At 44.0% G+C, this 12,481-nt stretch overlaps 1 protein-coding gene across 9 annotated transcripts in view; it reads right to left on the bottom strand.

Moving 5' to 3' along the window:
* The window catches only part of STIM1 (stromal interaction molecule 1), a 508,846-nt gene that overhangs the window by 38,855 nt on the left and 457,510 nt on the right, over positions 1-12,481 (bottom strand). For 4 of the 9 annotated variants that reach the window (XM_078658670.1, XM_078658667.1, XM_078658666.1 and 1 more), the window contains one exon: positions 3,322-3,388. In XM_078658670.1, coding sequence (XP_078514796.1) covers positions 3,322-3,388 — 67 coding nt within the window. Of the gene's footprint in view, positions 1-2,994; positions 3,389-7,348; positions 7,430-12,481 lie in introns of all 9 variants that reach the window. The other 5 variants (XM_078658664.1, XM_078658662.1, XM_078658665.1 and 2 more) reach the window with 3 other exon arrangements.

The following is a 12,481-nucleotide window of genomic DNA, read 5'->3' as shown; positions in this document are numbered from 1 at the left end:
CCCCATCGATGTTGCTACTTCTGTATCTTTCTTCCTTTACTTCAAGTGATTCATCCGTTTTAGGACCAAAAAGATATTCCTTGTCGAACGGGGCATTGAGTATTGTTTGTTGTACTTCTGGTTTAAAACCAGAGATTTGTAACCATGCGTGTCTTCTGAGGAGAATACTAGTGTTAACTCCTCTGGCTGCAGTGCCCGCAGCTTCAAACGCACAACCAATAGAGGAATTGGAAATTCGTTTTGCTCCTGTACTAGTTCCTGCCCTCTTTTTCTACGCTCCTCTGGAAGATATTGGAGTAAGTCTCCCATGTTGTCCCAGTGGGCCCTGTCATGTCTAGCCAAAAGAACGTGTGTACTGGCTATATGCCAGTGGTTGGCAGATTGTGGAGCCACTCTTTTACCCGAGACTTCTATTAGTTTGTTCAGAGGTGTTGCATCACCTGTAGTTTGTAAATGTTCACTCTTACGAGCATTGAAGACAACCAAGGAATCTAAAGGAAGCTGGCCCTGAATAAAAATTGGGTCAGATAGTGGGGGTTTATATTTTTATCCACCCTCACTGGATCCTTACAAATGTCCCCAGCATGCCTCGTCATACTTTTTAACATAGGTAATGATTGTGTTGTCATATGTGCGGTCCCTGATGTTTCAAATAAAAAATCTTCTAAAGATTCCTTGTGTAAAGTAACTCCATGGTAATAGCAGCCCTTGCAATTAACTCCTGGTATGATGTGTTGTCATCAGGGAGGTTTAACAGTGAGTAGATCTGTAGAAGGATCTATTTTGCTATCATCTCATGGATCTGGTGGTGGTTGTCCAAAAGTGTCATGGTGGAGGGGTAGGAGAAATAGGGTGAAGAGGGATATTGGCCATTTCCTCCTTTTTAAAGAGGGATTTTATATCCAGTGTCTATCTTTCTTTTGGAGGATGGTATCACTGGTTTTGCTGTAACATGTCTAGTGTATGGATTTATATACAGTTTTTTTCTGTTTTGGATCCAGCTTTTGTTGCATGGTTTCCAAAATTGGCTCTAGAGGCTTTCGAAGAGTATCTTTCTATTCCGGTGCCGATATTTTCGGTACCGAGCTGGATTTGTCTTTTTTGTATTTCGGTGCCGAAGTTGTGTTACCTCAACTCGAGCCTGGGCAGGAAGGCTGGACATGTGCTTTCGTTGCTGAGCGGGAGGGAGGGGCGTTAGAAACAGATTTTCAGTGCCTACCATGGCCGGATGGCCGTGGTGGCCCGAAAGCCTTATGTTTAATGGAAGATGGTTTTGTGGATAAAGGGGCTTTAGTACTCACGGCACCTTAACTGGCTGGAACATCCTGAAACTCCAGTTCTATTTCCAGCTCGGAATCTGAATCTTGGACGGAGAAGGCCTCTTCTTCCTCCGCTGCAGACGCTTCTATTTCTTCCTGTTCAATATTTTCTCCGAATTTAACGGGGTTCTCTTCTATGTTTTGTCACTGCATTTCTTTCTGTCGAGCCCGGCGGTCCCAGAGGGTCGTCTTCGAGCAGCATGAGCGACAGGCATCACAATCTTCTTCCTTGTGCTCCAGAGACAGGCACAAGTTACAGACTATGTGACGGTCGGTGCGTGGATTTTTGGAATTACACCAAGGGTAGAATTGAAACACAGTCCAGTCCATTGGCAGATTTACTCTATGTTGGTCTCTCGAGTTGAAGTGAAAGAAATGAGCTAGGACCGAAGGCCACGGAGTTTTGTCTATCCAACTGCGATAGTTTTCCGATTGTCGACACATGGAGAATGGGAAAAGGCGTTCAAAACTATACTGACGAGGGTACAGTGGGTTGCGGACTGAAGGGTTCCCGACGCATGGTCTCGGACCGGAGCACAGCAAACCACGCCCGAAATCGATGGTGGAAATAAAACAAGCTAACAATGGAGTCGATGCCCATGCGCACTATCAGCGAAAGGAAGAGTCACCTTGCCTCATGACTGCAAAAGACTTCTAGGAAGAAAAACAACTTACAAGCATCTGGACCAATCATTAGATGCCAGGAGTATAGAAAGCAGGTGCATCTGAAGCACAGATGACTCAAACATTTTATTTGTTGTGAATTATATATTTTACCTATTTTTATATATTTAATTGAAATATCGAATGAAACAGTAAATGAGGATTCTGCGATAGCTGCAGGTTCCAGTTCAGAACAAAACATCATGCAGGAACCAAAGCAGCAGCAAGTGAGGCTGTTACAGTAGGCAGACATAGGCTTTTGTTTGCTTTCATTCATATTTTTGCCGTTTTTAAAAATTATGCAATTTTTTTAATATTCAACAATGGCACCTAGCAGAAGCCAGTCAGACACATAATGAAGGCTGGAGTCCTATGGCCGTGCAAATCTTGTTGAGAAAGTTTGCTCATCAATCTTGATGCCAGCACAAAGCAAATATCAGCCATTTTTCCCCATTACAAAGTGTTCAATGTGACCCAAAGGCACATTATGTTATCCATTTCTATAATACAATTTAAATGCAGCATAAAATCTTACAGTATTAAATGTTTTGTCCCATTGAACATTATTAAATGTAGTCTACCATAAACACAATATTAAATGTAGGTTACAACTATATAAGATATTAAATGGAGTCTACTTTCACACAATATTAAATGCAGTCTACCACCACACAATATTAATTGCAATCTAGCATTGCATGATATTAAATGCAGTCTATGATCACACTATATTAAATGCAGTCTGTAATCACACAATATTAAATTCAGTTCATCTTCACACAACATTAAATGCAGTCTTCAAGCGCACAATAAAAAATACATTATATGGTCACACATTATTAAAAGCAAGCCTCCTAATAGAGATCAGATGTCATGCCTGAAGGGTGAGTATATTCTATGCGGCAGAGATCAGAAAGGAAAATGGAAAGCAAAGAAGACAAACAGACAAATGTTAGTGGGAAGCTTTTGAGATGCATGTGAGAACACCACACAGAAGAAAATGCTGCAGTACCCAATGCTCGGAGAGCGAGTGGGGATTCCAGAGGTGACGTCTGGTGGGGGCAGGTCAGGGATGGAGTCCATCAAATAGTAGGTGGTCGAGTGATGAAAATAGACAGGATGAGCATGAGAAGCTGGAGCAGAGGGTGCAGAGGAGGAGGAAGAAGAACAGGGTGAGGCGGAGGTGGAAGATGAAGTTGATGGGGTTGTCCCCGGAAGGTCAGAATTGAAAGACTGTCCATGAGAGAGGCTGCGCATTCGTCGGAGGGAGACTCTGGACGGCCGGTAATGGACCGGCGAGCCCTGCTCGCTCTGCACCGGCATATAACTCTCTACCAACCTCTGAGATCCGAGGGCATGCTGCGGCTCCGCGATGCGATGGCGAACCGCACTGGACAGGTTAGGAGCTGGAACGAGAGAAACAGAAACATTAGACACACACACATAATACCGAAAAGAGATGTCCATCTAAGATATGTTTCTTGTGGATATACCCACGCGCTCACACTCTCAGCTGGTCCCGAGATCACTGGTTTCTTTTCAAGTGGAAAGCACGGATGCTTGGTATACACAATGAATGGCACAGTAAATGCTAAAAACTAGGTGCTGCATACTTAAGAATGTCATGTCACATGCACGGAGAGACAAATGTAGTTCCAGGCAGGAAGATTCATACCAGAGTTTGCATATACCCACCAAGTAAAAATGCTCCATCGATGCTTGTTGAATGCAAATTTACCTTAAGTGGATTTCCTAAAATACAGTGTGGACTACCAGTCATGGACCTACGTAGGCATCTCTGCCATATACTATAATAGTCAGGTTAATCTGATAATGTGCAGTGATTTTCCACACACATTATCGTACTCCCTGTCCTGCCATTTAGTTAAGTATTTAAATGGGACGCTTTTGTTGATTGCTAAAGGGATAGCTATATGTCCACGGTATCGTAGAGTTCAAACAGATTCCCTTTAAATGTATCTCATAGTTGACTATTTAAATGGGAACTCACAAAAAAATTTGTTCCCAATCTTTTTCAACGCAGACTTTTTTCAAAGATTTTTGGTGCCAAGTTGGTTATACTTACCTTTGAGGTGGTAGGCAGTCGGTTACCACATACCACTACGTTCCCTGCCACATGCTCTCTGCAGTCATATCACGTGGGATGAACTGTGCTCTCCTGAGGATGACCATGTCTAAGAGAACCCCAGTGAGCGTCCGGCAGGCACTCTTTTCCAGATAGACATCGATGGAGTGGGATGCAGAGAGCCTGCCATAGGGAACATGGCGGTGAGCAGCAACAATTTACTAAAAGAATAAATTGGAAAATATGCTGCTGGGAGGAAGGCATGCAGTGTCTGTGGAGAGCAGAGGTCTTTATGGACTTTAAACTTAAATGATAGCAATTTACTAAATTTGAGGAATACAATAAAGAGAGATTTGCATTTAGATAATGGTTAAAAATGTGGAAGGAGGTAAATATCCCAAAAAGGGATCCAACTTTAAACACATTTTTAACTTCTTGCAAATGCTAAATTAACCTTTATCCTTAACAGCAGGCAGTTGGGCAGTTTTCTGTATTTTTGAATCAGCCTCATTGGTTTTCCGATCATCCGCCTGGTTACGAAAACAAGTTAGCAAGGTTTAATATCTCTGCAAGGACAAGTATCCTAAGGTTTTGCCTCATTGGCTAGGATAGTGTATACATGAAGCTTACTCTCACCACCCAAGACAAAATGTGTGCAATTTTTAACCTCATTGGCAAACACAACCAGTATGGGAGGTTCAATGACCCTGTTAAGGACAGCCAGTGTCAAGTCTCTTCATCACTGGCTTGGCAAACAGTATGCAAGGTTTAACCTCACTGTTTACTACAACTAGCTTAGAAGCATAAACTTCAATTGCAAGGTTAACTACTAAAGGGAATTTCGCCTCGCATTCCGCTCATGCAAATCTTGTACTGATTGCATCGTTATACTATATTCAGCATCCGCCTACTAGTGTGGCAAACGTGGTAATGACACTGTCCACGCAGAGTGAGATTCAGACCAGAGGGAAATTATGATTTGAGACTTATCTTAATGAAGGGCACCAACAAGTCCAGAAACTCACTGTGAACTACCTTAAATCCTCGATTTGAAGTTTAAAACAAAACGGGTTTCAATGAAATGCCACTGATAAGTTCTGAAGATAAAGAAAACATGAATACATGTATTGGGAAGAACTCCCTATGACAGCTAGTATAGCAGGCTCTAAGACATCGCTTTATTTATTCACTCAGAGGCACATGGGCTCCAAGGATCTCGATTAATCATTTAACCTCATCAATAAAACAGAGTATTGAAAATCCTCATGAAGTTCAACCTCAAGGTCTGAAACAACTAGTAAGTGCGGTTCAACATCGAGTATGCAACGAGTATGTGATGTTTAACCTCCCGACCAATAGGTACTAGTGAGTCGTCATCTTTGGGTAAGACACAGCTACAGATCAAACGTATGCTATTATTGATTGAAAGTCACTGCCCAGAAGGTTTTAACGTTTGAGCTACTGAAGTGCTATCGCCAGCTCCAGGTTAGCAAATTCACTACACCTGGCAAAATATCGTAGGAATGACATCCGAGAAGGTATCTGACTTGCAAGACCTGACTGCAAAGAGCCATCAGTGCACACTAAAACTTCTAGGTGAGTTTGGCTTGAGGACTAAGGTTCCCAAAATCACAGTTCCTGTACTACTGATGGGCTTCCATGCTTTGGGAAGTCTTCTGCATGTGTGGCCAGTCTGTGCTCGGGAGAGGAGCAAGCATCATCTCTTCGTGCAGCACGACGACAGAGGGAGTCTCTGCCGCATGAACATCAGTAGAGGCAGACAGGTAAAAAGTGGAACATCTACAAGTCCACTAATGCTAGGTGCAGCCAATAAGCCTGACTGATGAGGGAGGTAACCAGAGGCTGGATTCACCCTAAGAGATGCGACATCGAAGGCAGTTGCAAAGAGGCAGCCCTGGAGTGATCTAGTCAAACTATCATCACCTGGACAGAGGGCATCTGCTGTTAGTGTTTTTTGCACCAGTATAATTATTTTGCTTCTGGGAAAGGTCTTCCTGGTGCTGCAGACTCAAGTTAGCATCAGATGTTTTCAGTCAATGAGTGCCTGGTCAATAAAAATGTTCCCAGAAATATATGCCACAGTCACAGGACCAACAGGATGCTGAATGGATAACCTAATATTACAGCCCAGAGAGCTTGATGCCCAACAGCCTTATTCCAGCGGCATATCAGTATTTCCCAGAATGTGATGCCTCATAAAAGATGTGGAATGAAGGCAGCCCTGCTGAGTAGCTGGGTTTATCAACCAGCCAGAAAAAAAGATTAGCCACACGTGACGGGGCTCACACTAACCTAGTGCAGTGAGCAGAGGTGGCAGACCAACCAGAGGAGACACTTACCAACACACCTGCATTGAGAAGAAGTAGGCAGCAGGTAACATTTCTCTGTACCATTTGCCTCACATAGAAAAAGATAGTGTACTCCGTATCCTCCGTAAACTAACCACGCAGCAAGAAGCAACTAGCCCTTTGTCCCGGATGATGAAGGCGTATGACCATGCTTTTCAACCGGAACGTTTGGATCTCTTCTCGACCTTCCCTGCTCTAGTGATGTTTATTGACTTGGCAGATTCTGTTGCTATATCATATTTGAAGTACTCTAGCAAGTGACTGTTTTTAGGTAATACTTCACCAGAGGTCCATGGTTAGATGTATTAGGACACAATTATAAAATTGCCCCATATCCCCAGAACAAAACACTTCCAGTTCTGGGATTTCCTTTCAGCAATTACTGTTTTCAACTAAAGGTGTCCTGGTGACATGGCGCCATCTCGTAGCCCCGCACTTCACCTTCTGCTGGAACAACCCTACTGCTGCATTTTGAGCTTATTTTAGTGTCAAGAGAGCAAGATGTCACTGCTACAACCTCTGTGCGTATCTGTCGATCCGAAAAAGACATTAAAATCAGACACCATCAGAGCAGCATTTGCAGTCTAGCTGCTCATATGTACACCATAGCACAACTAAAACAATGCAACGTGTATCTACAGACACTGTTATACCACCAACAAAAAAGACCACCACATAAAGGTACGGAAAGTGTAGTAGAGCACACCTGGCTTCTTATTCACGTCAGACTCCGTATCAGGCGTTAGTAACAGGTGCCCACACCTCCCTTCAACTACTGTGGATTAGGTGTTTTATTGTGAAACAAGTAGTAGGAAATTGGAAAGGAAGGTGAATTTTAGTGAAAAAGACTGACGGAAAATTAAAATAAGAGAGAAGGGGAAGAAAAACCCAGAAATGGAAGATGATCAAACCGGGATATTTGCAGAGGGAATGGTTCTCCGAGAAGGCAGGCAGCCGGTCACTGACCCTGTGCCCCATCAGCAACGCGGCATCTGGTTCCGGCCAATCAAAAGGAGGGAGAAACAAAAGTTTGTTGATTGCAACACCAAGTTTAATTGTATCATCAGCGCTCGCCACTTACATGCGAAACAATGATGTAAAGGCTGAACTTATGCTTGGCGTGTCCTGTGACGAGGAGCTCAGTGTGTACGCATTTGAATCCCATAATGCATGTAGACCGTGCCGACACAGGTCCCTACTTACCCAGAAAAACCACTGTCTGTATTTAATCATTAAGTAAGCAGAAATAAACTAGTTAAAAGAATCTGTACAATTTCAAGAGAAAATTCACAGCATAAATTAAGGCGGCGTAAAGAATGAAAAAAATACCACATGGAGAAAAAAAGGAATAAAGACTAAGGTGCAACATTAACAGTAGGGTAAATCAGTAACAGATGTGAAGTGGGAGACAGAGCTGCAAAACTACCAGTGAGGTAAACAAGGCAAAAAGTGAAAGTAGAGAAATGAGAAGAGAAGGGCGTAAAATGGGCAAGTGGGAAAAGAATAACCGAGATAAACCAGCAGGAAACGGACTACAAACATACAGGGAAACAGGAAATGGAAAAACAGAATCCACCTGGTTACACGGCTCACTGTCAAATTTATTGTGTAAAAAGGTGTATATCATGGCTGTACATTTTACATGAAAAACGGATGTCTCTCGAATTTCGATGGCAACTAGTTTCAATATAAACTATCTAAGCCAATGCCACCATTCGGCTAGTCACCCAAAATGGAGGCCATGGTTCTGAGATCGGATTGGTTCACCTCCCTGGGACAACTAGGTGACGTATTAGCTGGCTTACAGATCGGGTGTCAAGTGGTGCACATGGCTGGTCCTGTGTAAGGAGCCAAGTCTCAGGAATCCAATGTTACAGCCATTATCCAGTCGAATGTCTTAAGCAGTGAGACCATTGTATTTTTATGCTGCACACCGAGTAAAATTCCAGGGGGCAGAAATGTGAAAAGTGATGGTTACAAAGCCATGGGAAGCATTGGGGAAAGACCGAGAACCTTTCGGGGGCATGAACACTGCCCAGCGAATGGGCAAGGGCATGTGGCAAGTAGCCGTAACAAGTAAAAGTAACTAGAGGACAAAGAAGCACTGCATACAAAGCTGGATCAACACGTGAGAATAGGGCAGTTTTCATAGGTGCCTTATCCACAGGAGAACATAGTGCTGGGAAACTGCCTACATAATGGCAAGTGAATGGTGTGCATCTTTCCACAATGTACAGTGCTGTAGAGAACTCACTAGTTTCCGGAAACAAACAGCTGAGGCTACAAACTGACTGTTCACAGTTGTGAATAGCAGAACAAACCTGTGTATCCAGCATACAGTTAGCCATTTCTTCCCTAGCACCTAAGCTGTCTGACCATATGAGCTTCCTTGTAATTTAGTTCTTATCCTCGTTAGACGTAAGTAAGGGGAGGGGCTTTAAAAGCTCTTCCTTTCAGAGATGAAACCCAAATCATGCTGTAACAGATAACGCACAGGAAGAACATATCGTAAAAGTCACTAGCTGATCACATTTTAAACTAAAGGCAGGCAGAGGGGTTCGCTTTAGCATCAGGGGGCGTGGAATTAGAGATACAATTCAACACAATTACAAGACCAGAATTATGCAAAACTGAATTTTTTACATTGAAAAAAAGAAATGCTCAGCTCTATTGTTTAAAAAGTGAAAAAAATCAGGCCTCATTAGAAGAAAACAAGTTACTTACCTGTACCTTTGGTTCTCCAGTATTGGTAACTTTCATTGATTCTCATAGCTTGTATCATTACCAGTCGTCAGAATGGGAGTCTCGGTAAATATAACATAGCAGTAGGTACAAAAGAGAAAGAAAAGGCTTAGGCATCATCTCATTTTGTACCATATCCACCTCTTTTTGTAAAAGAGACCAAAATAATGCACCAACCAATCAGATTAGCCTCACCCCATAGAACCTTCCTGAGAGAGCCTCAGATTTTCGTAGCCGTTATGTAACAGTATAACAAAACCTGCTGAAGGTTGAGCTTTCCCAGGGGAGGAGGGAGGGCGCATGGGAATCTATGAAAGTTACAAATACTGGAGAAGCAAAGTTACAGGTAAGTAACTTGTTTTCTTACTCCAGTATTGGAACTTTCATAGATTCCCATAGCTTGTTGTGAGTAGCTAGCAGTCAGAAGCACATTTTGCTCTCTCATTGTTGTGTCACCCACTCTTTTTTAAAAAAAACAATGCATCAAGCAAAACATAAAAAAAAACAGTGCAATAACATTAGTAATAAATAGCAAATACACATATAAACCCAATATCAAAATGGGCCATTAACAAGAAATAAAGGGAGGGAAGAAAAGGAAAGCTCACCACTCATTGGAAGAGGTTTCTCAGGACTGCCTGGCCTACAGCCGTGTCTTCCTATGTCGAGGCCTCCAGGCAGTAATGTCTTGTGAAGGTGTGCGTGCTGCTCCAAGTTGCAGCCCTGCAGATATCTTTGATCTGGTCCCCAGCAAAGAGGGCAGTAGAAGAAGCTATGGACCTTGTAGAATGTGCTCGGACTCTACCCTCCAGGGGTTTGCCCGCTACTGAATGACAAAAAAGTATAGCACTGGCTACCCACCGAGCAATCCCCTGCTTGGACAGGGGCAAGCCCTTGCGGGGAGCGCTAAACGAAACAAACAGTTAAGAAGATTTTCGGAATTCTTTAGTACGGTCCAGAAAGAACTTCAAACATCTCTGCACATCCAGCGCATGGAGTGCTCTTTCCGCCGGCGTAGAGGGCTGAGGGAAGAAAGCCTTAAGAATCGCCGGCTCATTTAAATGAAAGTCCGAAGTCACCTTAAGTATGAACCTTGGATTAGTCCTTAGAATCACTGTATTTTTCTTGAATTGATGGAAGGGTTCCTGGATCGTCAGAGCCTGTTACTCACCCATTCTTATTGCAGAGGTGAGAGCTAGGAGAAGCGCCACCTTCCAAGAGATGAATTTCGATCTGCTCAATGAATCAGCTCAAAGGGGCTGCTTTATCAGCTGGGTGAGAACTAAATTCAAATGCCACATAGGCGGTGGAGGCCTCACTGGAGGAAAGACTCTAAAGAGGCCCATGAGAAACTGCTTGACAATCCTGGCTGACCAGAGAGAAGGTCCAGATGCAGTGCGTCTACAGCGAGAAACTGCCGCCAAATGAACCTTTACGGATGAATGAGCCAGCCCCGCTTTAGCCAAAGACAGGAAATATGAACTTGGTGAGGTTGAGATGAAAAAGGGTCGAAGCCCTTCCTTGTTGAGAGAAGTGTCCATCATGGCCTCTAGGAATCGCGCTTCCGTGGACGGACAGAGAGTTGACTTCTCCCTGTTGAGAGTCAGGCCGAGATTGCTGAACAGACGCGTGCATGCATCGACTGTTTCTTCCACTGCACGTCTGGTCGGGGCCTTCAGCAACCAATCGTCTAGGTAGGGGAAGATCTGAAAATGCTGCTTCCTGAGGAAGGCTGCCACCGGCGCCAGCACTTTGGTAAAGATCCTCGGAGCAGACTGAAGTCCAAAAGGTAGAACCTTGAACTGGAAGTGGCTCTTGGCTACTGTAAACCGTAGAAACCTCCTGTGGGCTGGATGAAAATACGCATCCTCGAGAGTGGCCATAAAGTCCCCAGGGTTGAGGAGACATAAAATGTCCTGGAGAGACACCACCCAAAAGGATTGTCTTAGGAGATAAGTGTTCAGCTCCCTAAGATCTAAAATGGGAAGCCACTTCTCCAGCGTCTTTTTGACCAGAAACAATCTGCAGTAGAAACCCTCTCCCTTCTGAGAAAAGGGGACCGGTTCTACAGCTCTCTTGAGGAGCATCTGATGAACTTCGAGCCGCAGAAGACGCAGATGTTTCGAAGGCATGGCGGCCAGGGGCTTGGAAGGTGGAAGATGAACAAACTCCAGCGTATAGCCACATTGAATGATGTGGAGTACCCAATGGTCTGATGTTATCAGTTGCCAGTTGTGGAGGTATTAAGATACCCTGCCCCCCCACAGATGTTGTCGGGGAGGGGGGTACAGCAGAAAGATCCAGTACGCCACTATTGTCGCTTAGTGGTGTCACGCCCCATGCGATTGTTTCACTCTAGAGTTAGACCTAGAGAACGAAGAGGTCTAGCCTTGTCTTGGATGGTAAGATCGACGATAAGACTGAGGTGTTGAACTATAAGGAGGATATTGTTGCTGCTGGTATGAACCCCTGTAGGTTGTAGTACTTTTTCCTCTGGCTCCACGGAAATGAACCTTTCGATATTGTAGGGTTCCCAAGGATCTTGCTGTCCCCGTATCCTTTTTGATGTCTTGGAGGGCATCATCAATATGTTTACCAAATAATGCCTCCCCATCAAACGGAAGGTCCAGGATTTTGTTTTGGACATCCGGCCAGAACGATGTCGCCCTTAGCCAGCCTTGGCGACGAAGAACAGCTGTGCCTGCTAGCGAGCGGAAAGCCGTGGTGGCAATGTCCATTGCGCAGCCAATAATCTCAGCTGATGTAACTTCTCCCCCCTGCAAGATTTTCTTTGCTTCCACCTTGGACTCCTGAGGCAGCTGGTCTAGATATGGTGAGAGGTCACACCACATCTGACGATCATACCTGCCAAGTATCGCCAACGCATTTGCCTCTCTAATCAAAAGACTTGCCATAGAGAAGAATCTTTTCCCAGCATTATCCAGGCATCCTTATCAGGAGGAGTAGTAAGGGGCACATAAGGGTTGAGTGATTTTCTCTGAGCCGCCTGGGATATCACTGAATCCGGCTTCGGTTGACCTGTTAAGGATGCTGGACTGTCGTCAGCAGCCTTGTATTTTTTTTCTCTAGATGCGGCACGACTGGAATGACAGTAGCCAGATTCTTCATTGCCTTTATACCCTCATCCCAGACGTGGCTAAAAATAGGAATGGAACGTCTTTCTAGAAGGTTCTTTAAAATCATAAAGAAAACACTCAGATTGAACTGAAGGCATGGGAAGTTCAAATCTGCTTGAATTTGAATTTAAAAACATTTATTGAGCGCACTTTTACCGAGCGGTT

The sequence above is a fragment of the Lissotriton helveticus genome, chromosome 8 (assembly GCF_964261635.1).
Source record: "Lissotriton helveticus chromosome 8, aLisHel1.1, whole genome shotgun sequence".
Lineage (NCBI taxonomy): Eukaryota > Metazoa > Chordata > Amphibia > Caudata > Salamandridae > Lissotriton > Lissotriton helveticus.
Note: the sequence above shows the minus strand (reverse complement) of the source record. Positions and strands in the feature narration are given on the sequence as shown.